Source organism: Heterodontus francisci, chromosome 27 (genome assembly GCF_036365525.1).
Source record: "Heterodontus francisci isolate sHetFra1 chromosome 27, sHetFra1.hap1, whole genome shotgun sequence".
In the NCBI taxonomy this organism is placed as follows: Eukaryota; Metazoa; Chordata; class Chondrichthyes; order Heterodontiformes; family Heterodontidae; genus Heterodontus; species Heterodontus francisci.
In genome coordinates, this window is record NC_090397.1 from 48,667,460 (window position 1) to 48,684,693 (window position 17,234).

Below are 17,234 nucleotides of genomic sequence, written 5' to 3' on the forward strand. Positions count from 1 at the left end.
ACAGTGGCACCACAGTCCCTGAACTTACCAGTATCAACGTCACTCTCCACTCAGTGCAGGAGGATCCTCATACCAACCAAGCTTCAACCCAGTGAATAATTCCTAGCAACGTGGAGTGACAGCACAGTGATAGTGAGGACTGAAGTGCTAATGTATACTAGGGGTCAGAGACAGATGTCAGGCCTGGGGGTCAAGTGTACATGGGCTGAGGGAAGAGATTAAATGGTAAGCACCAACAGCTTTGTGAATGTGCCCCTTCCATTGTGGCACTGAGCTGTACAAGCCAGAAAGGGTACAGGTTCCATCCCTCATCTGTGCTGAGTTACCTGATTTCAGTTGAGGCAGCAAAGTGAGTGCTACAATTGGCCTCAGTGTGAATAAATTTGTCAGGCTCCCCCCTCTGATTGTTCTCTGGAGAACGGCTACAAGATCGATTCCTGAAATGAGAGGGGTTGGGTTCTGAGGAAGGACTTCCCACTCTGGGATGTTATGCTGGAGAACAGGAGAGTGAATGGCGAGCTGATTAGGACATTTAAGGTTTTCATGGTTCTGGATGAATTGGATTCAAGGCCCAGGATTCAAGGCCCAGTTTAATGGTTAATGATTTAAGGTTAGGGTGTCCGAGGAAAATAGTTTTTAGTGAGGAGGCTGCTGACACTGTGTTACAGATTGTCAGTGATGATTAAGATGTTTGAAAACCATGATATAATTGAAACTGGGGATGGGTTGATTATTACCAAGAAAAGGATTCAGGCTGTTTGGATCCAGAATCACAATAAGGATACTAAAGGGGAGGTTCAGGTTTTCAGAACTTTTCTGCCAAAACATTACTATGAATGATAGTGGGCATGTGAGGCTACCCAGTAATAGTGCCAAGATTTCTCCCTACCTGAGCACTGAGCGGCATTTGAGGTGGGACCAATGTGCATTTACTCTTGAGGTGTAGGGGAAAGAGTGATTTGCATATTTACAAATTATTCTCACGTCATTGAATTCTGAGGGGAAGTTTTACGTCAGCTGGGGTACAAAAAGGCTTTTGGTGGATCGAGACCTCATCATCCACCCTGCCGTATTTTCCTTTCAACTGACTTCAATCCTGATGGTGAATTTCACCCGAGACTGTCCATCTTCATCGTCTCAAACAGTATTTTTCTGCTCTGTTTAGAATGGAAAGTGATACAGAACTATCGGGCATTGCACAGATCCTGTGGGACAACGATGTGAACAGACTTCAGCCAGGGATTGATTACAAGATTGACCTTCAGGTATGTTAGAGTCAAACCTGAGTTTATTTAGGAATTATCTACCAATACCATTTTGTTCCAATCAGCAGATTCTTTTTATGCTCCCAGAGTATTGGAAAAAGTGCAGAGAACTGATTGTCAACGTACACAAGAAGACATTTCTGTTCTGATTCTTCAACACACTCTGGACTCCAAACTCTCTCTAATGCAAGTTGTCTTACAATCACAATATTTCAACTCAAAAATAGACCATTTGACCTGATGTGTCATTATAGGCTTTTGGTGGATCGAGACCTCATCATCCACCCTGCCAAACGTCTGCACACGCGACATGAAATCGTGTGACATTGATCACAAGTCGTGGGAGTCAGTTGCCAGCATTCGCCAGAGCTGGCGGGCAGCCATAAAGACAGGGCTAAATTGTGGCGAGTCGAAGAGACTTAGTAGTTGGCAGGAAAAAAGACAGAGGCGCAAGGGGAGAGCCAACTGTGCAACAGCCCCAACAAACAAATTTCTCTGCAGCACCTGTGGAAGAGCCTGTCACTCCAGAATTGGCCTTTATAGCCACTCCAGGCGCTGCTTCACAAACCACTGACCACCTCCAGGCGCGTATCCATTGTCTCTCGAGATAAGGAGGCCCAAAAAAAAAAAAGAAAAGTCATTATAGTAATGGAGGCCAGATAGATTTTTGGATACTAAGGGGATTAAGGGATATAGGGGCATTCAAAATCAGTTAATTAAATAAATTTGAAATAAAAAAAGCTTGTTGTAGTAAAGGTGACCATGAAATTACTGCATTGTTGTAAAAATCAGTCTGGTTCAGTAATGTCCTTCAGGGAAGGAAATCTGCCATCCTTACCCAGTCTGGCCTACATGTGACTGCAGACCCACAGTAATGTGACTGACTCTTAGTGGCCCTCTGAAATGGCCTTGCAAATTACTCAGTTGTATCTGAAGGGCAATTAGGGATGAGCAATAAATGCTGTCCTTGCCAGCAATGCCCACACCCCAAGTATGAATAAAAAAATGCTATCCACCATCATGCAACCCTTCACGCGTTTCTCAATAATGGAAAGATTCACTCATTCTCCTCAGTGAAGCTTCTTACTGAAGATCTTCATTGGTGCAAAATTTGCTGGATGGCAGTTAATGCCACTACATTTGAAAAGACATTAATCAGGTCTTTCACATGGGCTTAGTGCTATAGGGAGTATGCACAAATGATGAAGCATGTGGCTATAGTCAGCTGCTGCACAGGGCGTGCTTACAAACAAAATTGTGAGAGACGTTTGAGAAATGCAAATTCCTTCTTTCAGACTGAAGATTATCCCTGGAATAATGAAAGGGGTGGTTAGAAAAACTGTATTCACATACAGAGTTATTAAAACCTGGGCTGTTTTATCACAAGTTGCTACTGAAGGAGAGACTGAACCATTTAGAAGGGAATTGAATAAGGATTGAAAAGGAAGAATATCAACAGATATGAGGACAGGGCGGGGAAATGGGATTAGAAGGCAGCTCCAGTCGAAGAACAGGATTTGCTCCAGTGAGAGAAAGTTAGAGACTAAGGGCTGGATTTTCCTGGCTGGGCAGTGATCTGCACAGCGGGGTCATTTCCAGGTCGCGAGCCCCCACACGTGCATGATGGGATGAGTGGCCTCCTGTTATGTCATAATTTCTATGGTTTTATACAACAAGCCACTCATTTCTCTATTATTATTATCGTCTACAGGAGCAGGCTGGGGAAACTTTAACAAACTCAGACGTCACTGATGGAGCAGAACTCCCATTGTTCCTGTTTGTGAATGAGGAAGTATTCAAAAAGAAAACATTTTCAGGTACGAGCCACACCAATTCGAGCCCTGGTTCCACCAATTCGATCCCCAATAATTCCAACCCCAGCAATTCCAACCCCGGCAATTCCAACCCCGGCAATTCAAGCCCTGGTCCAAAATATCTGAGTTCCTGTCCCAGCAATTACACAAATTACAGGACAACCACAAACAAGGATTTGCTCCAGTGAGAGAGAGTTGGAGACATAGGACTGGATTTTCCCAGTTGGGGCGTGATCCCGACGGCGGGGTCATTTCTAGGTCGCAAGCTCCCATACACGGATGGTGGGACTTCCTGAGGTACCTTGAGCCATGCGACCAATTAATGACAGGCCTTTGGGGGGAGCTGTCCAATTACAGTTGGTGGGTGGGAGTTAATACCATCAGCTCGATTGAGGGCACCATATTTAAAGAGCCATCTGCAGCTGGCTGCACAAAGAGTAGGCTCAAGAAGGGGTGTAGCAGAAGGCAGTATGTGCAGGAATGGAAGGAATGTGAGGAAGTGCTGCTCCATGGTTTAATGGCAGCTCCCTGGAGGCGCTTCTGCAAGTGGTGAGAGTAAGGGGGCAGGTATCTGCCCCAGAGGACAGGAGGTGGGCGACCAGCATCACAAAGAAGTCCTGGCTGGAGGTGGCGGAAAAGGTTAGCAGCCTTGCGATGGGGGGGGGGGGGGCGTGAGGATGTCACACAAGCATGGGTACAGTGCTGGAAGCACTTCAATGACCTCACAAGGGTGGGTAAGGTAAGGTACTGCATGATGGCAAGATGGCAGCCCTGCATGTATAATATAGAGGCCAGGACATGTGCTGTATTAAGGACCAACATACGAGGACTCAACAAGGACCAATGTCTGCATCAGGACTGAGGATAGCGTCACACCAGAGCACCATGGTCAATCAGTTACACACGAGCCAATACCGAGCATGTGCAAACACCAGTACCAGGCCTCCGAGTGGTGCAATGATGGCCATTAAAAGTGATGCGGTCTTATGAACATTGCAGGGGCAGGAGTGTTGTGTGACCTGCTCAACGGGTGCCCTTGTTATTAAATGGCTGCCGTTTTATGTCTCACGGTTCTTGATGATGGAGTTCCAAACCATGTCTTCAGCAGATACCCCTTGTCACTCAGGAACCATCACAAAGCCTCTCCGGTGGAATGAACAGTTGAGGCACCCGTGAATGTCTCAGTGTGAAGGAGTCATGGCAGCTTCCCAGGAACTTAGCACACATTGCAGGATCCTTTTGCAGTGGTTGCATTGATCTGCACATTGAAGGAGTAGAACCCCTTTTGGTAGATGAAAGCACTTGGTTGATGTGAGGGAGCCTTGATGGCAACGTGTGCTGCAGTCTACCACTCCCCTGGACCTGAGGGAATCCTGCCATTGCAGTGAAGCCAATTGCACTCTCAGCCTGACTAACATTATCCATCAAGAACCTTATTTACTCCCTGCCTTCGCAAACAAGGCAGCTGCCTTATGTATTGATGGGCTGCACATTGTGATGCTGCCAATGTCCCCAGCCGTTCCCTGGCACAATGCAGAAGTGAAAAGGTTGAGCAGCACGGTCACCTTCACCACCACAGGCAATGGGTGGCCACCACATCCCAGCGGCCTCGGGTCCTCCTCCTCCAGCATTCCACATAGGTCAGTGACCACCTGTCCATGAAGCTGAGCCATTTCCTGTGGACCATGTGCGCTGGGCAGCAACTTCTTCGAGCCTCCCTCTGCGTCATCCACGTGCGAGTGGCTGCACTGCATCATGCCCCTGGTGCTCTTGTGCCCACCGCTGCCCCTCCCCATGTAGCTGCTGACGTTCCTCTGTCTCACTTTCCGCCTGACTGGAGAAGGCGACATCTGAGTACAGGCAACAATGACTTTGAGCTGGTGTGCTGCTGAAGCTTCGTGGGACCTGTGCACCTTCAGAAAATTTCAATAAACGCTGCAAATTCACCATTAACGAATCTACTTAACAGCCTCAACTGGATGCCCGCTACCCGCCAGTGAGTACCCTTCCTCGCCCCCCTGCTGCCCGAGGTAAATCCACCCGGAGGCGGGAAGACTTTGGAGAGACATCCTGACGCAGCCGCCCCCTGTGTTAATCTCTCTAACTCACTTCCCTGTGTTAATCTCTTTAACTCTCACTCTCCCGTTAATTGATCTAACTCTCACTCCCCTGTGTTAATCTCTCGAACTCTCACTCCTCTGTGTTAATCTCTCTAACTCTCACTCCCCTGTGTTAATCTCTCGAACTCACACTCCCCTGTTAATCTCTCTAACTCTCACTCCCCTGTGTTAATAGATCTAACTCTCACTCCCCCGTTAATCTCTCCAACTCTCACTCCCCTGTGTTAATCTCTCTAACTCTCACTCCCCTGTGTTAATCTCTCGAACTCTCACTCCCCTGTTAATCTCTCTAACACTCACTCCCCTGTGTTAATCGATCGAACTCTCACTCCCCCGTTAGTCTCTCCAACTCTCACTCCCCTGTGTTAATCTCTCTAACTCACTTCCCTGTGTTAATCTCTCTAACTCTCACTCCCCCATTAATCTCTCTAATTCTCACTTCCCTGTGTTAATCTCTCCAACTCTCACTCCCCTGTTAATCTCTCTAACTCTCACTCCCCTGTGTTAATCGATCTAACTCTCACTCCCCTGTGTTAATCGATCTAACTCTCACTCCCCTGTGTTAATCTCTCTAACTCACTTCCCCGTGTTAATCTCTCTAACTCTCACTCCCCTGTGTTAATCTCTCTAACTCTCACTCCCCCGTTAATCGGTCTAATTCTCACTCCCCTGTGTTAATCTCGAGAACTCTCACTCCCCTGTGTTAATCCCTCTAACTCTCACTCCCCTGTGTTAATCTCTCTAACTCACTTCCCTGTGTTAATCTCTCTAACTCTCACTCCCCCGTTTATCTCTCTAACTCTCACTCCCCTGTGTTAGTCTCTCCAACTCACTTCCCTGTGTTAATCTCTCTAACTCTCACTCCCCTGTGTTAATCTCTCTAACTCACTTCCCTGTGTTAATCTCTCGAACTCTCACTCCCCCGTTAATCTCTCTAACTCTCACTCCCCTGTGTTAATCGATCTAACTCTCACTCCCCTGTGTTAATCTCTCTCACTCTCACTCCCCTGTGTTAATCTCTCTAACTCACTTCCCTGTGTTAATCTCTCTAACTCTCACTCCCCCGTTTATCTCTCTAACTCTCACTCCCCTGTGTTAATCTCTCCAACTCACTTCCCTGTGTTAATCCCTCTAACTCTCACTCCCCTGTGTTAATCTCTCTAACTCACTTCCCTGTGTTAATCTCTCGAACTCTCACTCCCCCGTTAATCTCTCTAACTCTCACTCCCCTGTGTTAATCGATCTAACTCTCACTCCGCTGTGTTAATCTCTCTCACTCTCACTCCCCTGTGTTAATCTCTCTAACTCTCACTTCCCTGTGTTAATCTCTCTAACTCTCACTCCCCTGTGTTAATCTCTCCAACTCACTTCCCTGTGTTAATCTCTCTAACACTCACTCCCCTGTGTTAATCTTTCTATCTCTCACTCCCCTGTTAATCTCTCTAACTCACTTCCCTGTGTTAATCTCTCTAACTCTCACTCCCCTGTGTTAATCTCTCCAACTCACTTCCCTGTGTTAATCTCTCTAACACTCACTCCCCTGTGTTAATCTCTCTAACTCACTTCCCTGTGTTAATCTCTCTAACTCTCACTCCCCTGTGTTAATCTCTCTAACTCACTTCCCTGTGTTAATCTCTCTAACTCTCACTCCCATGTGTTAATCTCTCAAACTCACTTCCCTGTGTTAATCTCTCTAACTCTCACTCCCGTGCTAATCTCTCTAACTCACTTCCCTGTGTTAATATCTCTAACTGACACTCCCCCGTTAATCTCTCTAACTCTCACTGCCCTGTGTTAATCTCTCAAACTCTCACTCCCCCGTTAACCTCTCTAACTCTCACTCCTCTGTGTTAATCTCTCTAACTCTCACTCCCCTGTGTTAATCTCTCTAACTCTCACTCCCCCGTTAACCTCTCTAACTATCACTCCCCTGTGTTAATCTCTCTAACTCTCACTCCCCCGTTAACCTCTCTAACTCTCACTCCCCTGTGTTAATCTCTCTAACTCTCACTCCCCCGTTAACCTCTCTAACTCTCACTCCCCTGTGTTAATCTCTCTAACTCTCACTCCCCTGTGTTAATCGATCTAACTCGCACTCCCCTGTGTTAATCTCTCTAACTCTCACTCCCCTGTGTTAATCTCTCTAACTCACTTCCCTGTGTTAATATCTCTAACTCTCACTCCCTCGTTAATCTCTCTCACTCTCACTCCCCAGTGTTAATCTCTCTCACTCCCCTGTGTTAATCTCTCTAACTCTCACTCCCCTGTGTTAATCTCTCTAACTCACTTCCCTGTGTTAATATCTCTAACTCTCACTCCCCCGTTAATCTCTCTCACTCTCACTCCCCTGTGTTAATATTTCTAACTCTCACTCCCCCGTTAATCTCTCTCACTCCACTCCCCTGTGTTAATCTCTCTAACCCTCACTCCCCTGTGTTAATCTCTCTAACTCTCACTCCTCTGTGTTAATCTCTCTAACTCACTTCCCTGTGTTAATATCTCTAACTCTCACTCCCCTGTTAATCTCTCTCACTCTCACTCCCCTGTGTTAATCTCTCTAACTCTCACTCCCCTGTGTTAATCTCTCTAACTCACTTCCCTGTGTTAATATCTCTAACTCTCACTCCCTCGTTAATCTCTCTCACTCTCACTCCCCAGTGTTAATCTCTCTCACTCCCCTGTGTTAATCTCTCTAACTCTCACTCCCCTGTGTTAATCTCTCTAACTCACTTCCCTGTGTTAATATCTCTAACTCTCACTCCCCCGTTAATCTCTCTCACTCTCACTCCCCAGTGTTAATCTCTCTCACTCCCCTGTGTTAATCTCTCTAACTCTCACTCCCCTGTGTTAATCTCTCTAACTCACTTCCCTGTGTTAATATCTCTAACTCTCACTCCCCCGTTAATCTCTCTCACTCTCACTCCCCTGTGTTAATCGCTCTAACTCTCACTCCCCCGTTAATCTCTCTCACTCTCACTCCCCTGTGTTAATCTCTAGAACTCTCACTCCCCTGTGTTAATCTCTCTAACTCTCACTCCCCCGTTTATCTCTCTAACTCTCACTCCTCTGTGTTAATCCCTCTAACTCTCACTCCCCTGTGTTAATCAATCTAACTCTCACCCCCCTGTGTTAATCTCTCTAACTCTCACTCCCCTGTGTTAATCTCTCTCACTCACTTCCCAGTGTTAATATCTCTAACTCTCACTCCCCTGTGTTAATCTCTCTAACTCTCACTTCCCTGTGTTAATCTCTCTAACTCACTTCCCTGTGTTAATCTCTCTAACTCACTTCCCTGTGTTAATCTCTCTAACACTCACTCCCCTGTGTTAATCTTTCTAACTCTCACTCCCCTGTTAATCTCTCTAACTCACTTCCCTGTGTTAATCTCTCTAACTCTCACTGCCCTGTGTTAATCTCTCCAACTCACTCCCCTGTGTTAATCTCTCTAACTCACTTCCCTGTGTTAATCTCTCTAACTCTCACTCCCATGTGTTAATCTCTCAAACTCACTTCCCTGTGTTAATCTCTCTAACTCTCACTTCCCTGTGTTAATCTCTCTAACTCTCACTGCCCTGTGTTAATCTCTCCAACTCACTCCCCTGTGTTAATCTCTCTAACTCACTTCCCTGTGTTAATCTCTCTAACTCTCACTCCCATGTGTTAATCTCTCAAACTCACTTCCCTGTGTTAATCTCTCTAACTCTCACTTCCCTGTGTTAATCTCTCTAACTCTCACTGCCCTGTGTTAATCTCTCCAACTCACTCCCCTGTATTAATCTCTCTAACTCACTTCCCTGTGTTAATCTCTCTAACTCTCACTCCCATGTGTTAATATCTCTAACTCACACTCCCCCGTTAATCTCTCTAACTCTCACTCCCCTGTGTTAATCTCTCTAACTCTCACTCCCCTGTGTTAATATCTCTAACTCACACTCCCCCGTTAATCTCTCTAACTCTCACTCCCCTGTGTTAATCTCTCTAACTCTCACTCCCCCGTTAACCTCTCTAACTCTCACTCCCCTGTGTTAATCTCTCTAACTCTCACTCCCCTGTGTTAATCTCTCTAACTCTCACTCCCCCGTTAACCTCTCTAACTCTCACTCCCCTGTGTTAATCTCTCTAACTCTCACTCCCCCGTTAACCTCTCTAACTCTCACTCCCCTGTGTTAATCTCTCTAACTCTCACTCCTCCGTTAACCTCTCTAACACTCACTCCCCTGTGTTAATCTCTCTAACTCTCACTCCCCTGTGTTAATCGATCTAACTCGCACTCCCCTGTGTTAATCTCTCTAACTCTCACTCCCCTGTGTTAATCTCTCTAACTCACTTCCCTGTGTTAATCTCTCTAACTCTCACTCCCCCGTTAACCTCTCTAACTCTCACTCCCCTGTGTTAATCTCTCTAACTCTCACTCCCCTGTGTTAATCGATCTAACTCGCACTCCCCTGTGTTAATCTCTCTAACTCTCACTCCCCTGTGTTAATCTCTCTAACTCACTCCCCTGTGTTAATCTCTCTAACTCTCACTCCCCTGTGTTAATCTCTCCAACTCACTTCCCTGTGTTAATCTCTCTAACTCTCACTCCCCCGTTAATCTCTCTCACTCTCACTCCCCAGTGATAATCTCTCTCACTCTCACTCCCCTGTGTTAATCTCTCTAACTCTCACTCCTCTGTGTTAATCTCTCTAACTCACTTCCCTGTGTTAATATCTCTAACTCTCACTCCCCCGTTAATCTCTCTCACTCTCACTCCCCTGTGTTAATCTCTCTAACTCTCACTCCCCCGTTAATCTCTCTCACTCTCACTCCCCTGTGTTAATCTCTCTAACTCTCACTCCCCCGTTAATCGATCTAATTCTCACTCCCCTGTGTTAATATCTCTAACTCTCACTCCCCCGTTAATCTCTCTCACTCTCACTCCCCTGTGTTAATCTCTCTCACTCTCACTCCCCCTTTAATCTCTCTCACTCTCACTCCCCTGTGTTAATCTCTCTAACTTTCACTCCCCCGTTAATCTCTCTCACTCTCACTCCCCTGTGTTAATCTCTAGAACTCTCACTCCCCTGCGTTAATCTCTCTAACTCTCACTCCCCTGTGTTAATCTCTCTAACTCTCACTCCCCTGTGTTAATCAATCTAACTCTCACTCCCCTGTGTTAATCTCTCTAACTCTCACTCCCCCGTTAACCTCTCTAACTCTCACTCCCCTGTGTTAATCTCTCTAACTCTCACTCCCCCGTTAACCTCTCTAACTCTCACTCCCCTGTGTTAATCTCTCTAACTCTCACTCCCCTGTGTTAATCGATCTAACTCGCACTCCCCTGTGTCAATCTCTCTAACTCTCACTCCCCTGTGTTAATCTCTCTAACTCACTTCCCTGTGTTAATCTCTCTAACTCTCACTCCCCCGTTAACCTCTCTAACTCTCACTCCCCTGTGTTAATCTCTCTAACTCTCACTCCCCTGTGTTAATCGATCTAACTCGCACTCCCCTGTGTTAATCTCTCTAACTCTCACTCCCCTGTGTTAATCTCTCTAACTCACTCCCCTGTGTTAATCTCTCTAACTCTCACTCCCCTGTGTTAATCTCTCTAACTCACTTCCCTGTGTTAATCTCTCTAACTCTCACTCCCCCGTTAATCTCTCTCACTCTCACTCTCCAGTGATAATCTCTCTCACTCTCACTCCCCTGTGTTAATCTCTCTAACTCTCACTCCTCTGTGTTAATCTCTCTAACTCACTTCCCTGTGTTAATATCTCTAACTCTCACTCCCCCGTTAATCTCTCTCACTCTCACTCCCCTGTGTTAATCTCTCTAACTCTCACTCCCCCATTAATCTCTCTCACTCTCACTCCCCTGTGTTAATCTCTCTAACTCTCACTCCCCCGTTAATCGATCTAATTCTCACTCCCCTGTGTTAATATCTTTAACTCTCACTCCCCCGTTAATCTCTCTCACTCTCACTCCCCTGTGTTAATCTCTCTCACTCTCACTCCCCCGTTAATCTCTCTCACTCTCACTCCCCTGTGTTAATCTCTCTAACTTTCACTCCCCCGTTAATCTCTCTCACTCTCACTCCCCTGTGTTAATCTCTAGAACTCTCACTCCCCTGTGTTAATCTCTCTAACTCTCACTCCCCTGTGTTAATCTCTCTAACTCTCACTCCCCTGTGTTAATCAATCTAACTCTCACTCCCCTGTGTTAATCTCTCTAACTCTCACTCCCCTGTGTTAATCTCTCTAACTCACTTCCCAGTGTTAATCTCTCTAACTCTCACTCTCCTGTGTTAATCTCTCTAACTCTCACACTCCTGTGTTAATCGATCTAACTCTCACTCCCCTGTGTTAATCTATCTCTCACTCCCCTGTGTTAATCTCTCCAACTCACTCCCCTGTGTTAATCTGTCACTCTCACTCCCCCGTTAATCGATCTAACTCTCACTCCCCTGTGTTAATCTCTCTAACTCACTTCCCTGTGTTAATCTCTCTAACTCTCACTCCCCTGTGTTAATCTCTCTAACTCTCACTCCCCCGTTAATCTCTCTAACTCTCACTCCCCTGTGTTAATCTCTCTAACTCACTTCCCTGTGTTAATCTCTCTAACTCTCACTCCCCCGTGAATCGATCTAACTCTCACTCCCCTGTGTTAATCTCTCTCACTCTCACTCCCCTGTGTTCATCTCTCTAACTCACTTCCCTGTGTTAATCTCTCTAACTCTCACTCCCCTGTGTTAATCTCTCTAACTCTCACTCCCCTGTGTTAATCTCTCTAACTCACTTCCCTGTGTTAATCTCTCTAACTCTCACTCCCCTGTGTTAATCTCTCTAACTCACTCCCCTGTGTTAATCTCTCTAACTCTCACTCCCCTGTGTTAATCTCTCTAACTCTCACTCCTCCGTTAATCTCTCTAACTCTCACTCCTGTGTGTTAATCTCTCTCAAACCCACAGTCCATGTGTTTAGCTTGCTCATTCTTTAAAATTAATTACATTGAATTGCTTGCTTACCCCATTCCCAATACCCTCTCCCTATATTACCTCCCCGATACACTCTCTCTATATTACCCCCCCAAACCCTCTCTCTGTATTACCCCCCGATATCCTCACCAACCCCAGACCCACTCTAGACCTACCCCAGACCACACAAGTACAGGTTAAATCATAGACAAATCTGTGAATCCTTTTAGCTTTCATTTCCCTATTGGATAATTATGAAGCTGACACAAGAGAACCGGAGATCATTACCCAAGAGGAGGAGAGAGAGATCCATAGCTTTCTGGACGCTGTCATGGAGACTCCGGTGCTGCAGGTAACATCACACTGTACATTGTTACTGGGTGGAGTTGAGGGATACGGGGAGAAGGAAGATCAGTGTGGTTGAGGGATACGTGGAGAAGGTGGGTAGGTGCGTTTGAGGGATACGGGGAGAAGGTGGGTAGGTACAGTTAAGGGATATGGAGAGAAGGTGGGTAGGTGTGGTTGAGGGATATGGGGAGAAGGAAGATCAGTGTGGTTGAGGGATACGTGGAGAAGGTGGGTAGGTGCGTTTGAGGGATACGGGGAGAAGGTGGGTGACGTGAGGTTGAGGGATATGGAGAGAAGGTGGGTAGGTGAGGTTGAGGGATATGGGGAGAAGGTGGGTAGGTGCAGTTGAGGGATATGGGGAGAAGGTGGGTAGGTGTGGTTGAGGGATATGGGGAGAAGGCAGATCAGTGTGGTTGAGGGATACGTGGAGAAGGTGGGTAGGTGCGTTTGAGGGATACGGGGAGAAGGTGGGTGACGTGAGGTTGAGGGATAAGGGGAGAAGGTGGGTGAGGTGAGGTTGAGGGATATGGAGAGAAGGTGGGTAGGTGAGGTTGAGGGATACGGGGAGAAGGTGGGTTGGTACGGTTGAGGGATATGGGTAGAAGGTGGGTAGGTGAGGTTGAGGGATATGGGGAGAAGGCGGATCAGTGTGGTTGAGGGATACGGGGAGAAGGTGGGTGACGTGAGGTTGAGGGATAAGGGGAGAAGGTGGGTGAGGTTGAGGGATAAGGGGAGAAGGTGGGTGAGGTGAGGTTGAGGGATATGGAGAGAAGGTGGGTAGGTGAGGTTGAGGGATACGGGGAGAAGGTGGGTTGGTACGGTTGAGGGATATGGGGAGAAGGTGGGTGACGTGAGGTTGAGGGATAAGGCGAGAAGGTGGGTGAGGTGAGGTTGAGGGATAAGGGGAGAAGGTGGGTGAGGTGAGGTTGAGCGATATGGAGAGAAGGTGGGTAGGTGAGGTTGAGGGATACGGGGAGAAGGTGGGTTGGTACGGTTGAGGGAAATGGGGAGAAGGTGGGTAGGTGCGGTTGAGGGATATGGGGAGAAGGCGGATCAGTGTGGTTGAGGGATATGGGGAGAAGGTGGGTGACGTGAGGTTGAGGGATAAGGCGAGAAGGTGGGTGAGGTGAGGTTGAGGGATAAGGGGAGAAGGTGGGTGAGGTGAGGTTGAGCGATATGGAGAGAAGGTGGGTAGGTGAGGTTGAGGGATACGGGGAGAAGGTGGGTTGGTACGGTTGAGGGAAATGGGGAGAAGGTGGGTAGGTGCGGTTGAGGGATATGGGGAGAAGGCGAATCAGTGTGGTTGAGGGATACGGGGAGAAGGTGGGTAGGTGTGGTTGTGGGATGGGGGAGAAGGTGGGTAGGTGAGGTTGAGAGATATGGGGAGAAGGTGGGTAGGTGAGGTTGAGGGATATGGGGAGAAGGTGGGTAGGTGAGGTTGAGGGATATGGGGAGAAGGGGGGTCGGTGCGGTTGAGGGATATGGGGAGAAGGTGGGTAGGTGAGGTTGAGGGATATGGGGAGAAGGGGGGTCGGTGCAGTTGAGGGATATGGTGAGAAGGTGGGTAGGTGAGGTTGAGGGATATGGGGAGAAGGTGGGTCGGTGAGGTTGAGGGATACGGGGAGAAGGTGGGTAGGTGAGGTTGAGGGATATGGGGAGAAGGTGGGTAGGTGAGGTTGAGGGATATGGGGAGAAGGTGGGTAGGTGCAGTTGAGGGATATGGTGAGAAGGTGGGTAGGTGAGGTTGAGGGATATGGGGAGAAGGTGGGTCGGTGAGGTTGAGGGATACGGGGAGAAGGTGGGTAGGTGAGGTTGAGGGATATGGGGAGAAGGTGGGTAGGTGAGGTTGAGGGATATGGGGAGAAGGTGGGTAGGTGAGGTTGAGGGATATGGGGAGAAGGTGGGTCGGTGAGGTTGAGGGATATGGGGATAAGGTGGGTAGGTGAGGTTGAGGGATATGGGGAGAAGGTGGGTTGGTACGGTTGAGGGAAATGGGGAGAAGGTGGGTAGGTGCGGTTGAGGGATATGGGGAGAAGGCGAATCAGTGTGGTTGAGGGATACGGGGAGAAGGTGGGTAGGTGTGGTTGTGGGATGGGGGAGAAGGTGGGTAGGTGAGGTTGAGGGATATGGGGAGAAGGTGGGTAGGTGAGGTTGAGGGATATGGGGAGAAGGGGGGTCGGTGCGGTTGAGGGATATGGGGAGAAGGTGGGTAGGTGAGGTTGAGGGATATGGGGAGAAGGGGGGTCGGTGCAGTTGAGGGATTTGGTGAGAAGGTGGGTAGGTGAGGTTGAGGGATATGGGGAGAAGGTGGGTCGGTGAGGTTGAGGGATACGGGGAGAAGGTGGGTAGGTGAGGTTGAGGGATATGGGGAGAAGGTGGGTAGGTGAGGTTGAGGGATATGGGGAGAAGGTGGGTAGGTGCAGTTGAGGGATATGGTGAGAAGGTGGGTAGGTGAGGTTGAGGGATATGGGGAGAAGGTGGGTCGGTGAGGTTGAGGGATACGGGGAGAAGGTGGGTAGGTGAGGTTGAGGGATATGGGGAGAAGGTGGGTAGGTGAGGTTGAGGGATATGGGGAGAAGGTGGGTAGGTGAGGTTGAGGGATATGGGGAGAAGGTGGGTCGGTGAGGTTGAGGGATATGGGGATAAGGTGGGTAGGTGAGGTTGAGGGATATGGGGAGAAGGTGGGTAGGTGAGGTTGAGGGATATGGGGAGAAGGTGGGTCGGTGAGGTTGAGGGATATGGGGAGAAGATGGGTAGGTGAGGTTGAGGGATGGGGGAGAAGGTGGGTCGGTGAGGTTGAGGGATGGGGGAGAAGGTGGGTAGGTGAGGTTGAAGGATAGGGGAGAAGGGGGGGTCAGTGCAGTTGAGGGATACAGGGAGAAGGTGGGTAGGTGAGGTTGAGGGATATGGGGAGAAGGTGGGTAGGTGAGGTTGAGGGATACGGGGAGAAGGTGGGTCGGTGCGGTTGAGGGATATTTTATATTTTATATTTATATTTTATATTTAGAGTTACAGCACTGAAACAGGCCCTTCGGCCCACCGCGTCTGTGCTGACCATCAACCACCCATTTATACTAATCCTACAGTAATCTCATATTCCTACCACAACCCCACCTTCCCCTACCACCTACCTATACTAGGGGCAATTTACAATGGCCAATTTACCTAGTAACCTGCAAGTCTTTGGCTGTGGGAGGAAACCAGAGCACCCGGCGAAAACCCACACAGTCACAGGGACTCCACACAGGCAGTACCCAGAATTGAACCCGTGTCCCTGGAGCTGTGAGGCTGCGGAGAAGGTGGGTAGGTGAGGTTGAGGGATGGGGGAGAAGGTGGGTAGGTGCGGTTGAGGGATGGGGGAGAAGGTGGGTAGGTGCGTTCAATATACCAGATAATGTTGGACCTCTTGGGGTTACTGGCTTTTTCAAGTTTCTAAAATGTCTTCTCTTGTCAGATTGTTCAAAGGTATTTAGTTGAGAAGGGGAAGGCAAAAGCAAACGAGAAGGAATTCAAACAGCAGCTGTATGACATCTGGTTCTCTCTGTACGCTCGCAAAGGTTCCAGTCAGTAAGTGATGCGAGTTAGGATTCAGAGTCAAAGAGTGTGTCTGTATGCGTGTGTGTTGTGTGTGTGTATGTGGGTGTGGGGGGCGGTTGTGGGTGTGTGTGTGTATGTAGGGGATGTGTGTGTGGGGGGATGTGTGTGGGTGTGTGTGGTTGTGTGTGGGGGGGATGTGTGTGTGGGGGGATGTGTGTGGGTGTGTGTGGAGGGGATGTGTGTGGGTGTGTGTGGGTGTGTGTGGGGGGGATGTGTGTGTGGGGGGATGTGTGTGGGTGTGTGTGGAGGGGATGTGTGTGGGTGTGTGTGGGGGGGATGTGGGTGTGTGTGTGGGGGGATGTGGGTGTGTGTGGGGGGGTGGTGGGGATGTGTGTGGGGGGGATGTGGGTGTGTGTGGGGGGGATGTGGGTGTGTGTGGGGGGTGGTGGGTGTGTGGGGGGATGTGTGTGGGTGTGTGTGGGGGGGATGTGGGTGTGTGTGGGGGGGTGGTGGGTGTGTGTGGGGGGGGATGTGTGTGTGGGGGGATGTGTGTGGGTGTGTGTGGAGGGGATGTGTGTGGGTGTGTGTGGGGGGGATGTGGGTGTGTGTGGGGGGGTGGTGGGTGTGTGTGGGTGTGTGTGGGGGGGATGTGGGTGTGTGTGGGGGGGTGGTGGGTGTGTGTGGAGGGGGATGTGGGTGTGTGTGGGGGGGGGATGTGGGTGTGTGTGGGGGGTGGTGGGGATGTGTGTGGGTGTGTGTGGGTGTGTGTGGGGGGATGTGTGTGTGTGTGTGGGGGGGGGATGTGGGTGTGTGTGGGGGGGGATGTGGGTGTGTGTGGGGGGGTGGTGGGTGTGTGTGGGGGGGGATGTGGGTGTGTGTGGGGGGGGGGATGTGGGTGTGTGTGGGGGTGTGGTGGGGATGTGTGTCTGTGGCTTCCATAGGGAGACATGAGTGCAAGTCATTGCTGATGCAAAGTACCAACTTGCTCTGAGCTTTGGTTATTCCAGTGACAATGCCATCATATTGTGCAGGCAGTGCCAAACCTGCGGAGGCTGTGGTGTTGTTGTAGTGTCACTGGATGAGTAATTCAGAAACCCAGGCTGTTTCTGTGGGGATATGGGTTTGAATCCCACCTCAGCAGAAGGAGGAATTTGAATTCAATTAATAAATTTTGAATTAAAAGCTAGCCTAGTGAT

The 17,234-nt window shown here is 48.8% G+C and overlaps 1 protein-coding gene across 6 annotated transcripts in view; it reads left to right on the forward strand.

Annotated features, from left to right (window-relative positions):
- The window catches only part of endou2 (endonuclease, polyU-specific 2), a 37,071-nt gene that overhangs the window by 7,695 nt on the left and 12,142 nt on the right, over positions 1-17,234 (forward strand). For all 6 annotated transcript variants that reach the window (XM_068059329.1, XM_068059328.1, XM_068059330.1 and 3 more), the window contains 4 exons: positions 1,166-1,265; positions 2,977-3,082; positions 12,384-12,505; positions 15,956-16,068. In XM_068059329.1, the coding sequence (XP_067915430.1) occupies positions 1,167-1,265; positions 2,977-3,082; positions 12,384-12,505; positions 15,956-16,068 (440 nt within the window). In that variant the 5' untranslated portion in view covers position 1,166. The remainder of the gene's footprint in view (positions 1-1,165; positions 1,266-2,976; positions 3,083-12,383; positions 12,506-15,955; positions 16,069-17,234) is intronic.